Source organism: Diplodia seriata (assembly GCF_021436955.1).
Source record: "Diplodia seriata strain FDS-637 chromosome Unknown scaffold_2, whole genome shotgun sequence".
NCBI lineage: Eukaryota > Fungi > Ascomycota > Dothideomycetes > Botryosphaeriales > Botryosphaeriaceae > Diplodia > Diplodia seriata.
The window spans coordinates 959373-979169 of record NW_027117309.1 but is presented as its reverse complement, the minus strand read 5'-3'; the positions used below and the strand labels follow the sequence as shown (position 1 = coordinate 979169).

Sequence of the window (19797 nt, the reverse complement as noted above, 5' to 3'; positions counted from 1 at the left end):
TTGCAACTATTTCGCCGATAAACGGCCCCTTCAACGATCTTTAATGGCTGGATAGCCGCATGGATAGATGGATGGACGGACGGACGGACGGACGGATGGATGGATTGATAGCTTTCTTTTCTTTCTGGCCTGCTGGCAATTGAGTCGGGGCCTTTGGTGAGCGGTTGAACACGTGGGCTTCATACGAAGCTTTACCACGATGATGATGATGATGACGAACAAGGCGGGTTCATCCATGCAGCACAGAATAGCAAACACACAAATGCGAGATTTCATTTCAAAACACAGCAGAGGTGACAACACCACCACTGCACCATCATCAGCTTTCCCCTTCTCCACTCTTCTCGCACAACCAAACACTCCTCTGTCTCCCTTAGCTTATTACAACAACCAGCCAGCCAAACGCGAAGAAGCTCAATCCTCGCCCATGACCACATCCCCATCCCCACCACCACCACCACCAGCCTCCCCCCTCCCCCCCGCCTTCCTCGCCCTCTCCTTCTCCCTCCTCTTCAACTTCTGCTTCCGATTCTTCTCCATCCTCTTCGCCCTTTCCGCCTCCTCCTTCTCCCTCGCCGCGCGCGCCGCCGCCTCCTTCCTCTCCAGCCCCTTTGCATGCTTCTTCCGCAACGCCACCCGCGCCTTCTTGCTCTTCCTTCTTCGCCCCGGTTGCCTCGCCCCATCGTCATCGCCATCGCTACCACCAACACCACCAACACCATCAGCATCAGCAACAGGCTCCCCATGCCCCTTACAAACCCGCGCCAACTTCCTCCCCGACGGGTCGACCACCGTCACCCTCCACGGCACCGCGCAGCCGCGCCAGATGCGCGCTGCGCGCGCGAGGACGTCGGCGCCGCTGACGGCGGAGACGCGTTTCTGCACCGAGGAGGCGTCGTCGTCGAGGGCCGGCGCGAAGTAGTACGAGTGCGGGCGGGAGGGGTTGACGAAGCCGCCGGGCTGGTCGGGATCGAGGGATGGGGAGCGGAGGCGGATTTTTTGGACGGGGGCGGAGGCGGCGGTGGATTTTTGTTGGGGGGTTGGGGTTGTTGTTGGTTTTGCGGAAGGGGCGGCTGGAGTGGCGAAGAGGCGGAATTCGAGCTCGTCGGCTTCGTCGGCGTGGTTGTCGTTCAGGTTGGGAGCGGGAGCGGTGGCGGCATCGTCGTTATCGGTCGGGGCGGTGCTGACGACGGGTGCGGCGCCGAGTTGGGCGTCGAGCCGGGCGCGTAGGATGGCGGCTGCGGCTTCGGGGTCCGGGGAGGGCGAGGCGGAGCGGGAGCGGGTGGAGAAGAGGTCGGAGCGCCGGACGCTGACGGGGAGGATAGATGGGTTAGCTGGGTTGGTGGGGTTGGCGGGGTGGGCGCGTTGCTGTGGGCGGTGGGCGGTGCTGCGGGAGCGATGGGGGGCTTACCGCTTGGCGTCTGGTAGAGCAAACATGGTGGTGTCGCGGCCGATCCGCGTGAGGGGTGTGATGGCGCGTTGCGGGCAAAGGACCGTGTGCGCGGGTTGTGGTGGTGAGGTCGAGACTTTTTTTCTTGAGGTGTGCGGTGCGATTAAAGTTTGACGCGACGCAACGGGAGTGGAGCGATCGGCGACCGCGGGGATGACCCCTGCGCTCCCAAGACGCAACCACACCACAACCCGACAACAGAACTTGGTCTACATTAGCGTTCGCTGCCTCTTATTTTTGGCAGAAAAATTTCGTGGTGCCGTTTGACACCGAAGGAGAACCACCAGGCTGGCGAAACCTTCCACCACCAGTTGCAGCGAGGAAAAAGAGATAACCTCATGGTCTTACGTTGCTTCGGTGTCAAGTACTTGGTCCATAGCGTTTCGACGGTGCATAATTGTGTTTTCCCTATTCCGCAAGCCGCGGGTTGGAGTGCTTCCGTTGCGGGCTTGGTGCATCTGTGCCTGCTAGCTTTGCCCGCCTCGCTTCTGGCCAAGCGCTGGACGCTGTATGCGAGTGGCCCGGGCTGCGGTCCATTGAAACGCCCTCCCGCTGCATCTGCGACACCGTCGCAGGCTACGACTACAGCGGCACCGTCATCTAGGCCGGCCCGGGCTCCAAGTTCGCCTTGGGCGACCACATCCCCAGCTGCACCCCGTGCTCCATCAGCCGCCCGCCCCATTTCGGCACTCACCAGGACCACGTCCTCGCGCCCGACGCTATGGTCTGGCGCTTGCCGGATGACGACGACGACGAGGAGGAGGACAGCAGCCTCCTCCCCCTCGACCACGCGGCGTGCCTCGCCGTCTCCGCCCGCACGGCTGCCGACATCGTCTTCAACCTCCTGCGCTATCCGCTGCCCCGGCTCTCTTCGCCAGATTTTAATCTGATAGATTTCGGCCTCGAAACGTGTTGGAGAGTCAGTTTCTTTTCTTGGTTTTCTTGAATAATGGGCTCGATTTACAAGGTCGCCAACCGTTATGGATAATGGACTCAAGCCTGCATCTTTTGCGGTGGAGAATGCAATGGCCCCCCATCGCCATGCCCTGTGATGCAAACGCTCTCTAAGGCCTTTGGTCTGGCAGGCATTCGCCTTGGCACTGCCTATACGTCGCCCCCAATTGCTCGCATACAGCGCAACCCCGCTATAATTGAGGGCTGATACCCTCACTACAACAGCGGCGAACAGCAAAAAACAAAAAGCATTGGTTGAGACTCGAACTCAGGTTCTTCCCATACATCACAACAGTTGTTACGCTGGAACCAATGTGGCGATGTGGAATTGGGACGTTCTACCGCTGAACTAACAATGCTGACAGAGGAAACTACTACCGCTGATCATATAGCAAAAGGGGCGTACCCTAGAGATTAGTGATGGACGTAGCTTAGCCAGTGCGGACACCACCAATGTTCGGTATGCGAACCGCTCTGTCGGGACCCGCGCTGGCTGCAGCTCTCCAAGGACTACACGCTCAAAGCACTCCAGGCTTCCCGCGCCATCAAGCAATGGAAGCCGTGAAATACACAACCCTGGCCGGGGTTGGTGGCTTGCGAACACGTCCAGGGACTCTGGCATGGGGCTTGGCTTTGCGGGTGTAGAAGGCTACACGACAAGGCTGTCAGTCTGTGGCCACTTGGAAAGAGCGCAGCGGGTTCCTACTGCGTCGGGCTATTTCGTACGATCAACACGGTTGGCTCACAGCAGAAACAGAAGCCAAGTGAGCAAACAGAAATTATGAATTCCGACCTGTAGATCTTCGGACACATTCAAAATATTCCAATCACCTAGCCACCCGTGGCCGAGGAGGCTGTTCTCGCTCCCTGCGACTTTCGCTCGTGCACGCGGAATCCCGGTCGTGGGGGAAGAAAGGGCGGGCTTCCGGAAATCGCACATCAATAAATCAGACCTTCGCGCCGTTCCACGAGATCTTTCTTAAGTGTCATAGCCCTACAATTCCTATATCTTCTCTGGGGCTGATGTTACTTTACTTCATCATATTCTGCACAGAATCTGTAACACCGCAATCGTTGATGCATGATGTCAGGTGCCTCCGTTGTTCAGCCGTGACATGAATTTGTTGCAATTTGCGACAGATGGTTAAGGCTTTCCGAAACTCTGTTAGTTAGAGAGTTGTCAACCCACAATAACTTGTCATGTCCTCACGCCTCTTTTGCTACATCGGCTGGGCCCCCGCTTACGGATAGATGCTCTTCACGACCTGACCTCCAGTGTGCACTGCCACGCCTGTATCCCTGCGGAATGCCCCGCTCACGATTACAAGTTGCAAGTCTACCTGATTGTAATGATTCCATACGCTCCACTTTGTACAATGCAACACGCGATTCGTAATATGCGGGACGAACATGTGAACAGAAAAGGTTTCTCTGAAAGGTCGTGACCATGAAACACCCAAGTCAACCTGTCATTGCCGAGCCGAGCGCCACCTCGCTGACCGACCATGCACCATTTCCTCCAGCTCCTGTAACAAGCTCTTGAACGCCTCTATCCTATCGTAGCATGCAGCACCGGACACGTACTTGTGGACGACTGCAACATGTGCCGTGCAGATGTGCGCAGTCCACTGTGGCTCGTTGCGTCCGTCGTGCTCTAGCCCGCATACGAGGATGAATTTGTCGGGCTTTCCATCGTTGGCGAAGAGCAGGCCGGCGCAACCTGTAATCGCCGCGGTTAGCTGATGAACACGGCGGGTCTAGTAAATGCGAATGGATGAGGAGGCTTTACTCAAGATTTGGGTCCGGATGTCGAAGTAGTAGTCGCTGTGAACGGGATGAGATTCCATGGCTGACGTCGTTGCGTCTGGAAGCTGAGTCAACGGCTCGAAACTCTGTGGTGTCTGTGGCTTGAGACGCTCAATCGTCCTATGGAAATCCAATCCCAGCCATTTTTATTTCTCTTCTTCGTTTGCTCAAGTTGAGACATTGTAGGTGGTAACGCAAAGTGATCACGGAGGACGCAGTTTGCGGAAGCGCAAGCAGCCACAGTTCAGAGTTTATGGTAATCATGCAAGCAAGTATGAGTGGACAAACAGTGATTGCTGCGAATCTGGGATTTTCACCGGGTTATTTGGATAAAAGTTTTTTGTAGTGACTTCAGCAGATGGCGTTGCGAAGAGAGGTCACACAAGGGCACAAGGCATGCTGTCTGGCATCTGATCGCGTGTTGGTCGCGATTCTCTTCTCACCGGAAGGCATAACAGCGGAAAGCTGACAGCATGGCACATTGCACATAGGCCGTACGCGTCACAGATTCATGGTTTGATGTTTGTTGCTGCCGGCCTAGGGCACCGGTGCTGACGGCCGCCCGGGGCCGGGCAGGGAAGCAGGTTTCTCTCGTCCCGAGGCTGTTGGATGAGTGCATAAGGGCGTGTCTGGAGCCACCAGTGGTGGTGTCGCGCTCTCTGGTCTCCTGTGAATCTAGTGAGGCTTCACCAAAGCCATAGACATCGCTCGAGCACGCCATGGATGGCCAATTGCTCCTTCTCTCATGGATCACGCGGGGCACGAGAGCCCACACTCAGCCGTGGCCAGCGACGTTTTTCACCGGAAGTTCAACCCAAAGAGATCAGTACAGACGGCAAGGAATTGGCACCCCAGTGTGGGCCGGGCTGACGGTTCTCTTGCCGCTCGTGGCAGTGGCAGTTCCTGCCCGAATCGCGACCTGCGAATGGATCACACGACACAGTTCAACTTCGTATGACGGAAATGGAGCTCGTGTGCGTGAAGGTTAGATCTACGTGACTCTGTACCCCGATACAGCAGTGGCTCCCCTGCAAGTGACACGCGTTGAAGGTAGTGAATCACCCAACGCCCCTTCCGAACACTACCAATATGAAGTCAGCAGGGCACCCTCGCGAGGCGGGGCCCCGGGTGATCAGCCACTCACCCACCCCGATGACGTTTGAACCCCATTCTGGCAGGCACGACGGTGTGGCTGCCCCGTTCTGGTGCCCTTGTGGGTCCGTTGCCGGGGCAGACGATCAGGTGCTCGCTTAGCCATGTGCAGGTGCTCCATTTCCGTTGCCCCCCTCGGCTACCATATATAAACCCAGCTCTTCCTCGACCCTCGACTCCTTCTTTTCTCCTTAGCTCTCTTAGCCTTTGGCTTTGATCTGAGGTATCTCAGTTTTTGTGGCAGGGTAACTCCTCCCAGGTGGTCTACGGGCCACCGGACTTCGTTCCTCTCTTCTTTTTTGAACCCGCTTCTGGGGCGCTGGGCTCTGCTCATCTTCAGAAGCACGGTGTCGCTCGTATTGCACTGTCTCGGGCTGACGCGACCTCTCTTTTTCGTTGGGCGATCTGTCTTGAACAGGTCCTTGAGGAAGAAGATTTTTCTGCCTTGCAAGTTTTCGCGTGAGCCTCTGCTACGCTTCCCTTGCGCGCTTGGTTCCGTCCCCAGCTCCACCGTTTTGTCGGCACGATCGTGATTCCTGTTGTTGGTGTTTTGCTGTCGCACTGCAGCTCTGCATCACGAACCCGCGCTTCCTGTCTCAACGCCGTGACCCTACCTCTGTATGATGAGGAGGTGATTCGCATGCATCGTGCCCTACACAGGACGGTTGGCCACCTCGGCGACTTCATTGGGCTCCCCTGGAGTTCGCGCGACGCAGAATTCTTCGGCCACTGCTGTCGGCGCATCAAGAAAGCCGTCGAAGCTCGAGGCGCCGATTCGTCCTTTATCCCACAGAGGCTCTCGCTCGGATGCTCATAGTTGCACCTAGTAAGCCGGAATGCGCAGGTCCACAGCAATCGCCAGTGCGGCAGATGTTGCAAACTTCTAGGCGCGATTTCGCGGCGTGTTCGCTCCACCAAGCCACCAGTCGCGACCACTGCGCGACAGGGTGTCCCATCGTCCGTCTCTCTGGCCTGCTGGATTGGCTTAGGACGGCCGATGGAACGCCCTGCAGTGCCATGGCACCGAAAGCGCTTCATCTACGATACCCTTGTCCGGTAAGCCATAGCAATTCCTGGTCGCCTGCTCAACAGCTACGGTCGCGTAGCCACCCACCTCCCGGGTACCGCTGCTCACGCCGCAGCCACCATGACGAGCGTTCTAGCCGTCGAAGACGCTCTACCCCATCGCGCCCACGCTTGTCGCCTTTACCTCTTGCGACTTCGAAAGCTTCTACGACAGCTCCTTTTCCAAACATAGACCCTATCAGCCTCGCGGTACAGCCTCTAGCCTTCCGGGCGTTTCCATCGGTGATACTAGCCCCTGCTATATGTCCTCAGAATCTCGCGCTCGCCGTGCAACATCATGAGCTTCTACGCCAGCGCTGGTGTGCGCAGAATCTCCGGTATAACCCAGATTGCCGCTACAACAATGATGGGCCGCTTCGTTTTGGCACAACATACATTGGAATGCGAGGTGGACGAGGGTGATTTCGCGCCAGGTGGGCTCCTTCTTCAAAGATGCTACTGCTGACGCCGCGGTCAAAATGGCAGATGCGTCAACGGCCACAGGCCGTCCACTGTGCCCAGCGCACTCGTCCCCTCTCGCGGCCTCAAGCATCATCGACCGCGATCTCTCTTCGCATGTCAGCAATCACTAGCCTCATTGCACGGTGTCTATGTACTCTCGCGACCCAATCGGCAATCCTAACCCCGCTGCTTAGCCGCCTTCCACCCTCCGTTGTCAACATACCACCGCATAGTCAGTCTTCCCTAGCTGTTACAATGTTGACGAGCCTGGCACGACCAGCATGACCCGGCACTTCCGCTACGCTGGCGGTGGCCCGCTTCGCTCTGGCACAATTTATAACGGAATGGGAGATGAGTAGGATAACCAACCTGGGTACTTCAGCGGCTGCGCATTTCTGGATCATGTCCAGAGGTGTAGAGGTCGCTGAAGACCCGAGGCCGGCAGCTCTACGCTGCGGCGGAAGTGTCCGCCGTGCGGTAGACCAGGTACCACGACCCGTCCAGCTCGACGGCGCACCGGAGTTCGAGGTTGTCGACGACGTGAACCCGAGGACTTGCCGCCGGGCGTCCATAGACCGAGAGCGGATGGCGCGCTGCTGTATGCGATGCACGCGAGGTAGATCTTTGGCGTTCTGGGCGAGTCGGGGCTGGCGTCGTTGGCGGCGTAGGTGTAGCGGGTACTAAGGTACGCGCCGTTGCGCTCGGTCAGCTAGGGGGCGATGACGCACCCGGCGTGTGCGCTGCGCTCGTCGGACACAATGATGAGCTCAGAGAGACGCTGCTTGGGACACTTGGACGCGACGCTACTTGATACATGGCGGCTCGGGAACAATCTTGTGGGAGAAACGTTCACTGCGCAGTCGTTTCAACATCATCATAGTAAATGTCGAGTAGCTTTCAGTCAGGGCAGCAAAGGTCGCCGTCAACGAGGATTGTACAGCGTCTCATTGTCGCATGCGCGCTCGCGCCTAGGTACGCCTCATCGCGCTCGAGGTCGCGCGCGATTGGTTGCGCAACATTACTCCCACGCGATTGGTCGCACTACGATGCGCACCGCGCCCGCGGCATTGTCCGCTCGCTCCCCCGCGCTGGCGCAGGGCTCGTGTCAAACGCGCTTGAGCGCCTTCGCACCCGCGAAGCGTGGCGTGACTTCGCCCGTCCGCCCACTCTCCCGACAGTGCGCCATCTACGCGCCTTGCGCTGGCTGCAAGCCTTGCGCGCCCCCTCATGCTACGCGCAGCCTTCGCCTCCGCGCGCTGGGCCCACTAGTCGCGCGGCATCGCGGCGGACTCGCGGATGACCCAAACAGCAGTGAGTAACCCCCTTCTGCGCAAACAGCCGCTGTACATCAGCAAAGCTTACCCCTCCATGCAAGACCCCCAAGCAGCGGTCCTGCACGACTCCAGCCCTCGAGGCTCCCGCAAGCCCCGTTGAGCAACCCGCGATGAACGAGCGTCATCGAACCCCACACTCCCACGCGACGCCCCCACGCACCGACGCAAGGGACCCGAACGCCACCCCCTGGCGCCCGTCAGCACTAGTGCGACGGCCCCAGAACAAGGGGCAAAAAGCTTGTCTGGACGTCTTGGAACATGGACAATCTTCGATGCGCAAAGTGTACTTCCAGGAAATGTGGCCTAGCCAGCGGGTGTCTTGGTGGCCCTGCTGCTCTTTGAGGTTGACATGAATGATTTTACTCCTCAAAGCCTGCTAGATGTTTCTCCTCGCCTCGAAGGCCAGCGGCACCGGCCACGACAAAGAAACGGCAACAAACATGGCGGGTCGGTCCCGGTACGAGGCGGCGTTTCTCGCATCTCCTGGAGGAACGCTCGAAACCGGGTGTGGTGCTACCTTTCAAAGCGTTATATCATGCTCGGCGGAGGCTATTCGACCCGTTTGACCATTGTGTACGGCCTTGATTGCTAAACCTAGCGGATTGACCTTGGATGGCAAACCGTGGCTTGGCCTTTGTCTCTTACTACCTTGAGTCCGCTAATGATGTCCTAGCGAGGCACATATAACCAGGTTCGGTTCTCTGGAACAAGAAATCGATCTCCAACCCACACATCCGCGAGTACCGCAAAACCGGCCAAGATGAACCCGCGCGCCAAACCCTGGACGCCGCACACTCGACCGGCCCCGCATTCCAGCGACCCAGCATACCAACAGCAGCAGCAGCAGCAGCAGCAGCAACAGTACGCTCAGAACCCAAACCCCCACACCACCGTACCCAACCCGTACGACGACACCTGGCCCACCTGGGCCCCCTCCATCTTCGGCACCGCGCTCCCCTCCCGCGAACAGATCTTAGGCAAGTCCTCCAAACCCCCCCTCACGCCATCGCGCCACGCCGCTGACGGATCGTATCAAAGCAAACGGACGCATCCTCGCGCCAGGCTGCCAGCTGCAGGTCCTGACAACCATCCAGCCCATCACGGGCGAATGCTTCGCCTTCCTCGCCACGATCGCGCAGCCCGAGTCGGGCTTGGTCGTCGAGATACTTTACTGGGGCCGCGGGTGCCGGATGGATGTGGCGATGGCGTGGTTGCAGTATCAGGTCGATTGGGAGTTGCATAAGAGGCTGCGGGTGGGGGTGCGGGTTGCGGAGGGGTTTTATGAGGATGCGTGGGGAGGGTTGTGAGGGGGGTGGGTGGGGGTGGTGGTTTGCGTAGGGCGCGGCGCGGCGCGGCGGGGCGGGGCGGGGTGGTGGTGCGTGGGTGGATGGTACGTTGGCTTGGGGTCTGGTGGTGTCTTTCTTTTGGGCGGGAGGTTGGTTGCAGGAATTAGGGGCTTGGGTGTTTTTGTTGCTCAGAGCCTGAGATTGCTGGCTGCCTCTTTCCATGGGCGTCTGGAAAGCTGCGTCTATCAGTAAATAGACAGTGAGTGTTACAACAAGGAGTCAATTTCTCTACTCGTCCGCCAGTTTCTACGGTCGACGCTCGGCCAGCATTTACAGTCCCAAAGAACGGCCTTATACTAAAGCAAATACCCATGTTGCTATGAAACCATCACTCCACATGTAGTGGTGTGGTGGTTTGGTGCGGGATGGTGATTTCGGTGGGGGGGGTTTTTTTTTCTCTTATCTTGAAAGGATGAGAAAGCTAGTTGTTGGAGAATCGACTGGAGGCTCTTGTTGCGGGAGCTCGACCTGGCTCGGCTTATGTGGATGGCAGGTCTGGGATGGTGTGGGATGGTGTAGCGGTGGAGGAAGAGGCGATAGCAATGAGGTTGGATGGTTTCCTCCGTATGGGCCGAAGCTAGCGTGCTTTAAATGGTAGAGTCTTGGTGTTTATCTTGTCTTTATCATTATTTCCGCTATGGCTCTACTTTCACGAAGTCATAGCAATGACTGGCTTGGATGCAATACGCCCAACCTTGCTCATGCTCAAGCGTCGCAGCGACTGATTTGACCGTCTGCATCTACATTCCATAGATACTGCTTCATCATATCCATATAAGAACCTGAATACAAGATATGTACGTAAACCTAGGTTTTGATGCGCACATTGACGTTTGGACTTGTATTGGACTGCCCTTGGAAATTGTGTAGTGCTCTGGGTAATCACAAAGGTCCAATTTCTCTTGTAACCCGCTGTAACATCTTTGATTGAGCATATAGCTACCAGTGACGCTTGTTCCGAGGCATACAACGCCCATATCGACTTGAAGGCTAGTGTAACACGAGCAGGTGAGCCGAACAGATGGGCAAAGTGGCTGCCATCTTGTGAGGTGCTAAATAAGCCTAAAGGTAGCTGTATTGGTATCAGATTAAAGCAGCGAGGCTTTGCTTATTTACGTACGAGCCATTGACGTCTGGCAAAGGCAGACGATTCCACGTCAAGTTGCCAGGCAGGATTGCGAGAAGGTATTCCAAGGCAATGCATAGCGGTGATTAGACATCCCTTAATTGTAGACTAGACTGTCGAACCGTGCCTGGTCCTCCTGAAGATTGTTCAAGCCATGCAAATACTAGGTAAACCCCTCATCTGCTTGTCGCCACGACGGAGTTTCCGTTTGCAATATTACCCGATCCGCTGCCGCTTTGCCTTATGCGTTTACGTCCATCAGCAGCATGGCAGCAGCGACCCAATGAATGGGCGATGAAGGCTGAATCAGATCACTGCATCCAGATGGCTAGAGCGGACGTAAGCATTCCCAGACATGGTACTTGACAGCGTTGTGGCTTACCCCGGGAACAGGTGCGGGTTCTTCCTTGGGGTGGCATATTGGATAACCTCCGAGAGGCCGTGGATGGCCTCGTACGGATCCGGATTAGGCTCCGACTCCGCCAGGAAGTGCTCGACCCCGTCCACAAGGTGGAAGACCTTGTAGACGCACATCACGGAAGGGTCTGTGGGCTCCGTAGCGAGTCGGCGGAAGACGAACTCTCCCTCACTGGTCCAAGGGCCGGAGAACAGTCTCGTGTCCATCAAGAGCGCTATGGTAGATGAGCGGTCTGCACGAGGGCGAAACCGTGACATTACCGTTGCACTTACAAATGATGCGGTTTTCGGCAGCCATCTCCCGGAGTGAAATCGCAGGCTCGTCCAGGACGGGCTCCTTGCGATAGGGGTAGGACATGGTTGTATCGTTCAAAGTGCGCTTTGTGGATCGGTCGAGTTGGTGGTGTCGCAGGTTTTGGAGGCTGGGTGCGGGCTGCAACTGTTTTGAGCCTCCGCGCGCAGCACGGGCTAACCCCCGGGCTGGCCGATTGGAGCAACCCCCCGCTGTCGAACATCTTCATCACTGGCCCACCCCTTGCACACTCCGTTCGTCTGATCCGCTTCTAATCCAACGCCGACATGAGCGCCCAGCCCACCAACAGCATGCTTGAGCACGACTCGCACGGCAAGCTCATCAATCGCTCCGCAACACCCGTCCAACTCACTGGCCATGCCGCCGACCGTCACGATGACGCGCCGTGGACGGAGGCCGGCACGCGCTGGAACTACAGGGCCATGGCCGAGCGGCCCAGAGCGGACGCCGACCAGTTCTCCAGGGACATGACGCGCTACCAACCCTGTCTACGAGCCATACACGCCGCCGATCCCGCCGACAGTTGCACGATACCTAAGACCATTGACCGCCATGTCACCGTCTTGTCGGAGCTCACGAGGCACGAATGCATGGCGCTGCACATGCAATGGATTGAGGGTACGAAGACTCTTGGGACCAAGGCCGGGCTGCATATATACGGTACCGCTGACTACTCCGAGAAGATCTTGCAACGAGGCACGGCACCCTCTTCTCGCACGCGGGCACCGCGGCTCGCTACATCGTGGAGCTCGTCCTCGTCGACAAGACGGGGGAGACTGATCCTCCCGCGCTGCGTACGCCCTCGTGCCAGTTCATCTGGCGGGCGGAACTGTTCGGCGCCGCTGGCTACAACTCGGCCAGGATGTACAGGAACCTCGTCACCCCCAACTTCCCCTTGCCGGATGAGGCCCTGCGTGACCTCGAAAAGAGGATGGTTGCAATGTTGCCGTATACTGGGGCCCATGAACCCAGATACCACCCTTATTCGCACAAGTACGTTTAAGCCTACTTTTGCCGGTATTGAGACTAATTCGTTTTGAAGAGCACAACGTCTCCTCTACGACTACGCCTGATGAATCCTGTTCGCTTGTATCCACCGCCATTTGAGTGGCATTCTCGCTGCTGGCCATGGTAGGCTCGCCGGCTGTACATGACTTGGAGGGATAGTGGGGTGGTTCTGTACAACTTCTCGGCCAAGGAAGAACCATGAGAGCTCAATATATCATTGCCATGATCAGACTGTCGAGCCGAGGTTGGGCTGTTGGTGACATACTCGAGGCTCATTATGATCAAGTCCACGAGATGGATTAGAACCAAGTGTTCATCCGGAACGTCTAAGGTCCCGAATCTATATCAACTGTGTGAATATGAGATCAACTGCACATGGGACCTAATCACACTGAGGCAATTACAACAGCATATTTGGCTCGACTGTTCATAACATGTGCTCCAAAGGAAGGCATGTGCATCTTGCTATCCGGCTCTCCTTCCCATGGAATAAGGCTCCCGGCCGAAGAATTGTTCTACGATTGGCTTTAGGTCTCCCATGATATAAAAGCTGAGCTAAACCTCGTTGCGTGTATCGGGTTCCTCACAGAGATATCACATCGACCTCCCTGGTTAGAACTTGTCTCTTGGCTCTTCAGAGACGGGCTTCCAGCATTGATGTGCAGCTTCGACGATTGTGTACGCCTCAATAACAAGTCAGTCACTTATCACTCTGTCTAATATGGCTCAAGAAGATGGCGCTGACATGCAGGTACTTTGGCATTGCGATTCCGTTCACATTGCTAATGTCGGATGTCACCTGTTGCATTTGCTGTCGTCGGTATTGAAGCTCGAAAGTAAGGGCTCATAACAAGCATGGTCCGTTTTAGTTCGCTTTATAACTTCCTCGTATTCCCGTTTGGAAGCCTCCCCGCTTGAGAGCGCGCTTGGAGAAGCCCGGCACGTTACTAATGTTCCATGGAGAGGTCTAGTCCCGCTGAGCACATGCAGGAGGCTTTAACGACCCACAGCCAATTCACCTCAACAGCGAGTTCGAGTTGGAGCAGCGTCGTAAGGGGATAAGGGTAGCAGATCTAAAGCACCGATCTTTGTCGTACTTCTCAGTCAGCCGCGAAACTCAGGAACTCTTTCAAGCGCTTGTTCACATTGATCCGCTTTTTATAGTACCGCAAGGAACGCGGGGCCAATTAACTCGATGTCGGGACAAGCTTTAAGCTTTCATTCGTTCGGGGTGGCCTACGCCGGTATTCCCAGCTTCTGCCAAAGCTTCCGTACGGTAGCAACAATTTCGGTCTCAAGTGTCCCTGACATTGGGCCTCAGTCGACAAAGATGCGGCTATCGAAATTTCACGATGATGTATTCGTTTGCTGCCATACTCGAGTGCCGGAGATGTGAACGGGGTGCGCAGCCTATAGACAGACATATGGCATTCAGGGCGATGATTACCAGACCTTGAGCTGCATGGCAAGTCAGCTTTATTCTTCTCGATCGGAGTGACTTGTTGGTAGCGACACAAGTTACGGATCAGGCAGGAGCTCTTGCAGGAAAGGATCAAACGATACAACTTACAGGGGACGGAAAGCCAAGATTCAGAGCTCGAGCCGATCAGACTGGAGTGCATAAGAGAGTACTGTTTGCTGTATTGTCTATCCTTCCAGTTTGCGTGGAAGTTGCTGGGGCGTGATTGTGCAATGTAAGCACCCATCCTTTATATTCTGGCTATCATCCACTACAAGCAAACCGCCGTGTATGTATGTCGCTGGAGCAAGCGTGCGTGAATGATCACTATGCGGGAGCAGACTCTGTAAATATGTGGGCGCATTCTATCAGCTTGCATCATGACGCCACCGCGGGAGTAAAGAGCATGTACGTTGTGCGGAGGGAATAGCCTGCTGAGCCTATCGTCCCCGGGTTTTGAGGTATTCACGTCGAGGCCACCCGAGACTCGATCGAAAGTTTTGCAACAACGACAAAAGATCGCCCTGAAAAGTAAGAAGCATCCGTCGAAATGAGCTCGAGCGAAGGAAGTCTGCGAAGCATATCGTAATTGGAGCTTGTGTTGTCGTGGTCGAATTTCCTCGACTGTGGCGAGCTGCGCGTGGTAGAGGTCGTCGTTCGGGCGGATAAGGATGTGCCAGCGATGGAGGTAATAGGCCTTGAGGAGGGAGCCAAGAAGGCGGAACGAAACAGCTGGCAGTAAAGGAGAGGCTTTGTTAGATGGAGCGATTCCAAGAGAGTGCTGGCCTATCGCAGTGTTCGGCCATGATATGGGGCAGATTCTGGTCGGACTGGTACGTCATATCGTGGCTCTGAGCCTCGGAACTGTCGCTATCGCTATCGCGGGACGTACTGAATCGGAAACTCGACCACCACCATGCTTGATACAATGGTCAGTGGGCGGAAAGGCGCATGTGGAGCTGGTGATGGCCAGAAGGATGATGTCACAGGGCCACGGTCTGCTAGAGGGAACGTGCTCCCAAGCGCACTCTACTCTGCGCTGTATGACGAAGACACTCAGACTCTCTTCCTCGAAGGCGAATGAGCGGAGAAGTGGCAAAAAGCACGGGAGAGGAGATCAGAGAGGCGCACGCTGGTAGATACAAGCTGTGGCCGTACGAGAGGACTTCGCAAGCATCGATCGGAGCAGTAAATCACCTTCATGGTCAGTTTGGCCCAGCGAAAGCAGCCAGAGCATTGGGAGTAGTGCCAGAAGCGATGCCACGGCCCGGGGCGCGGCGCGGCGGGTCCGATATGGTCGGGCGCAGGTGAAATTTCCTCGCCGTCCGCACACCATCCACACCCCACACCCATCCGCTCAGTCGCTTGTTGCCATACTCGCCATGCCGAAGATTCTCAAGCAGGCCCGCAAGGGCAAGATTTCGCAGACGAGCATGCCCTACTTCATCCCTCACAGGCGCGGCACATCCAAGGTACAGGACAACACTCCCCAACAGAGCGGCGCTTCGAATGGCCTCGACGACACTCGCCAACAGAGCGGCGCTCCCAAGGTCCTCAACAACACTCCGCAGCAGAGCGGCGCTTCCACCGATGACTACGCTCCCACCAAATGGGGCATTCCCGCCCGGGAAGTGCAACTATGCCTCTTCTTCTGCAAATACGCCGAATCAGGTCTTCTGCTCGGGTACTCAAAGCGTCCTGACGGGCCTGAGCCCCTCTATTCACTGTACGCCGATGAGCTCGGCGTCCTAGGTCGGACCGATTCCACGACGCGCTTCACGGAATGGGCTGTGGCCAGTAATTCCCTCCCGCCAATGCCCTCCACGCGCGCCATCCACCTTCAACGCGAGTGGTTCCCCAGCAAGCGCTGGCACCCGCTTTCCGACCTTGACGCCGCCGACCTTCAAACGGTCTACATGATGAAGCGTCAGATCATCGGTGAGTGTGACACATGCTTCGTTCAAGGTCTGATAAGCACGGTAACAGCTGACCCTGCGCTAGACTCGGCCACAGCCAAGCTCATGCGGTACGCCTGGCCCGGCACTGTCGGGTTCGGCGTCCGCATATGCAGGCGCTGGGACGACGGCAAGGCGCTGGCGGAGCTCTACACGTACAACGCCCGCTGGTGCCGGATCGCGGTCGAGTCAAGCCCCCCTTGCCAGACGGTGGCTCTGGCTCTCTACAACCTGAGAGCCCGCATGGAGTTGTTGGAGGACTCCATGTACGCGCCGGACGCCCCGCCCTTCCTTGCGCCGTTGCCGTATGTCCTCGAATTCTCTCTAACGTGCGATGTCTCTTCTAACATACATTTCAGTCTCTCCACTCCGGGTCTCTTCCCGGAGAGAAACGGAAGAGCGTTAGGCCACACTTAGCCGCTAGAGTCTTCTTCAGTGCCACGCTAGAGCAGGATATCAGGGAGGCTGCGCGCATCATCTTCTTCGCGCACGAGGACAGCAAGGACGAGGAATTCGAGCTGGAGATGACACGGGTGCCATGTTCGGCGCCATATTCCACAGGGGCCGCTGGGCCGATGTACTTCTTTCGTGTCTGTTCTATATAATACTTGTTGAATCGAGGAACCGACTCAACTACATCAGTGCTTGGAGGAGAGTGACTGAATAAAGATGGCCCAGAAACTGCGGGACGAGAGTTCCAGCTAACTGAAAACGCGTCCGAGCCTATATGGTGTTTCTCTCAGATCTTCTGTGCCGGCTCTGCCGCAGATGCAGAACTAAGCTGCCTGATTGGCTCGCACAATGCCTTTCCAGTGCCAAGAACCCGGTTTCCGCCCCGGGCATGCCTTTAAATTCGCAGCTCACCACCCAACCCTGCCTCGCCAGCTCCGCGACCCCAATCCCTCCGCGACCAGATCACCACCACACGACTACATCCTCACAATCTCAAAACACTCCACACACCATCCCTCAACCATGCCCCCCAGCGAGTACCAGGAGCGGCTCAAGAGAGAGTGCGTGGGTAAGCAATCACCAATCACCATCCTCGCCGTCGGGGCCAGTCTCACGCCAACACTGACACCACACAGACATCGTCCTCGACGTCGTCCCGAGCTGGGCTCAGCTGGGCCACGTCAGGCTCGTCTGCGAGTCTGGCTCGAACCACTGGACGTGCGGCCCGTGGTGGGAGGTTCGCTGCGTGAGCGGCGGCCTGCCGCGGGTCGTCCACCTTGTCCACAAGGGCCCGGATGGCCGGGGCTGCACGCGCCTGAAGGCGCTCATGATGCTCCGCGAGGAGCTCTTGTCCATCCGGTAAGCAAGCCCCTCTCACGTCTGCTTTTTGATGTCGTGGCGTGGGCTCATGCTTTGGTGTGAGCTAGCTATGCGTTGTACGAGTGAGGTGCCGCTCTCCGCTCCTCCTTCGGCTGGTCGCCTGCCAGCGGCGACGGCGGCAGCAGCGACAGCAGCGACAGCAGCACAAAGGCTCGGTGTGGGGCGCGGGAGGTTGGCGGGCCTTCGGGCCTGGACAGGCCTCGCTTGGTGATGGCATGAGCGGGCGGCAGCAGCAGCAACAGGCGCCTTTTCGGCCTGTAGTAATACATCACTGGTGGCTGCAGACTCTGATCGCGCTTCGTGACATGCTAAGGAGCTTCAATTGACGTGTGAATAGTCATCGCTTGAGCGAGGCACAACATGATTCCGATCTGTATGGTACATGGCCTGGACATGCTTCGTCTGGTGGCCCCTACTGCACTGAGTGTCCTAAGGACCGGCTTCTGCTGCCTAGTCTTGCCAGGTCATGAGAGAGCCCAGCAGCTATGACAAGAGAGTGGTTGACGGCAAGACTCATGCATGCTCACGTCGTCGTCGTATCCCAGCCTCATCTGCGCCGCGAAGAGCAAGCCCGAGACGAAGACTGCACAATAAGATTACTCACAGTAAGTAAGTGGATGTAGAGCTACTCAGCCTCAGGACTTTACATCTCTGGATATGACCCTCCTTGTGTGTCTGCCAATTTGGGGCTCGTCATGCGATGCCCTCCAGCCACTTCTCGCATATTCGCTGTCCTGAGAGGGCTGGCAGTCAACAAGACTTGACTAGTTCGTGCGGCCAAAAAAAAAAAAAAAAAAAAAGCAGCGCCGCAATGGCCCGCACACCCACTGCAGCGACTTCGCGCGGCGCACACCCCCGCGTACCATCTCTTGCCCACCGTCTCGCCGCGTGCACAAGGTCAAAGCCACATCCGCCAGCTTCTCACGGTCGTCCGCGATTCCTCCAAACCCAAACCAGACGCGCAATCCTACCCACCGATCGTACGAATTCCCGCTGATGAAGAACTCGGGGTCTTGGTGCGTCGTGAAGGAGCTCCCTGGAATCAACCCTGAGTGGAAGGTCCCGGGCTACGTCCACGAGCCGCATCTGTCTGCGCAGTACTACGATTCGCCTATGCTTCTTGGAGCCCACCATGAGTGGGAGGTCCCGGGATATGTTCACAACCAGATTCTACCTGCGCAGCATTCCGATTCGTCTGGATTCGATGGCTCCGAGGTGCAATTGCATCAGGAGGAGCAAAGCCCGGTAAACACCTGTGAATTATGAGGAACGCTCGGGACGATCTTTCGCTGACAGGGCACAGGGGTCTACAGCGTTTCCTTTCCACGAGTGGTTCTGGGAGGTTCCGTCTGACATGCTCTTCTCTTCGATCGTTGTGAACGATGGCGCGGCCACGTAACCCTAAGTGCCCGAGTTCGAGCAGTGAAGACTTGTACAAGCACCATTCTCAGACAGATGTTTCTTTCCTCGAAACCGACATCCCATTCGTCCATGGCATTACGAAGCCTTTCCAACCACCGGCCAACGCGGATTTTCCCCCCGATCAAAAAGAAAGTCACAAAATACCCATACTCTGTCGTCAATTAAAATCTACTGGGCAACAAAGCAGGATGTCTTGGAATTGTCCCACTCAGAACCAAGGTAGATGTGCGAAAGAGAATACTGTACAAATACGGTGCTCACAGGAAGAAACTAGATCAAAATATGTACACAGTCCCCTTGCCTGAGTTTTGCTCTTTGATAACAACATTTCCGCAGCACTTCGTGTGAAAGAGACAATTGGCTACGAATGTGATTGTTAATTGACGCTAGTACGCAGTTCGCCGGCCTTGCCGTATGTGGCTTTAAGCTTGATCAGCGCGGCTCGGTCCGAGCCGCAATAGCCATGTCGGTTCTACTCCTGCACAGGAAAGGTGTACTAACATAACATCAATGGAGCGAAGCCTCTAAGTGCGCAATATACCACTTAATTCCGAAGAGTTTGGGGAAATAGACATATAAGAAGTCCTCCGTGCCTTCCATGGTCAAGGGAAACCTTTACGATCGACTGACTACGAACTGGCTCTACGCCGCAACGATGCAACTCACACTTAAAGGTGCGCAGTCTCCCTGATGTCTTCATTGCTCAATCTTTGTGCCAGTTGATGTATAGTCGCTGGGCAACAGCGTTGCTATCCAGCATATTAACCAACGTCCCTTTCCGTCTGCGGTAAAAAAACACGGTCCCTACCCTTGCGATTCGGGACATAATTGAGTGCAACACTCACGACTGTATCTACAAAGACTTTTCAGGGCGGCTAAGGACATGGAATTTGACGAACTCATTAATCTAGAAATCCACAAAACACGACCATCGATTACGCACTCGGCACAGGGGCAGATTACTACACCAAGTTTTTCGACACCACATTCTATTCGAACATTGGAAACATGATATGCTGCGAGGACAATACCGACCCTGCGAAGGGGTCTGCATTGGGCTTTTGGTCACTAGAGACCAACAGTCATGGTGGAAGATGTCGGGCCCATCATTTCACCAAATGGATATACGGTAGTGCGCGATCTGAACTCCGAAAGATGGACAAAACAAGGACCAAGGAGGCGTTTGAGCCGAGAGG

General features: G+C 56.3%; 5 protein-coding genes and 1 non-coding gene across 6 annotated transcripts; 3 read left to right on the top strand and 3 right to left on the bottom strand.

The window, feature by feature from the left end:
* Positions 1-414: 414 nt before the first annotated feature.
* Positions 415-1437, bottom strand: SLS55_001677 (uncharacterized protein; the record flags this gene model as incomplete). The annotated part of the gene is made up of 2 exons (XM_066773168.1): positions 415-1309; positions 1412-1437. The coding sequence occupies 2 exons, from the start codon at positions 1435-1437 to the stop codon at positions 415-417; spliced, it is 921 nt and encodes a 306-aa protein (XP_066635735.1).
* Positions 1438-2651: 1214 nt separating this feature from the next.
* On the bottom strand, positions 2652-2763 carry SLS55_001676. The gene has a single exon. It is a non-coding gene; the product is annotated as a tRNA-Gly (tRNA).
* Positions 2764-11073: 8310 nt separating this feature from the next.
* Positions 11074-11470, bottom strand: SLS55_001675 (uncharacterized protein; the record flags this gene model as incomplete). Its single annotated transcript, XM_066773167.1, has 2 exons — positions 11074-11327; positions 11386-11470. The coding sequence occupies 2 exons, from the start codon at positions 11468-11470 to the stop codon at positions 11074-11076; spliced, it is 339 nt and encodes a 112-aa protein (XP_066635734.1).
* Positions 11471-11691: 221 nt separating this feature from the next.
* SLS55_001674 (uncharacterized protein) lies at positions 11692-12428 on the top strand (the record flags this gene model as incomplete). The annotated part of the gene is made up of 2 exons (XM_066773166.1): positions 11692-12085; positions 12109-12428. 2 exons carry the CDS (start codon positions 11692-11694, stop codon positions 12426-12428), a joined length of 714 nt encoding a protein of 237 aa, XP_066635733.1.
* A 2846-nt stretch (positions 12429-15274) lies between these two features.
* Positions 15275-16264, top strand: SLS55_001673 (uncharacterized protein; the record flags this gene model as incomplete). The annotated part of the gene is made up of 1 exon (XM_066773165.1): positions 15275-16264. The coding sequence occupies one exon, from the start codon at positions 15275-15277 to the stop codon at positions 16262-16264; it is 990 nt and encodes a 329-aa protein (XP_066635732.1).
* A 558-nt stretch (positions 16265-16822) lies between these two features.
* Positions 16823-17245, top strand: SLS55_001672 (uncharacterized protein; the record flags this gene model as incomplete). Its single annotated transcript, XM_066773164.1, has 3 exons — positions 16823-16868; positions 16936-17158; positions 17227-17245. 3 exons carry the CDS (start codon positions 16823-16825, stop codon positions 17243-17245), a joined length of 288 nt encoding a protein of 95 aa, XP_066635731.1.
* Between the last annotated feature and the right edge of the window lie 2552 nt (positions 17246-19797).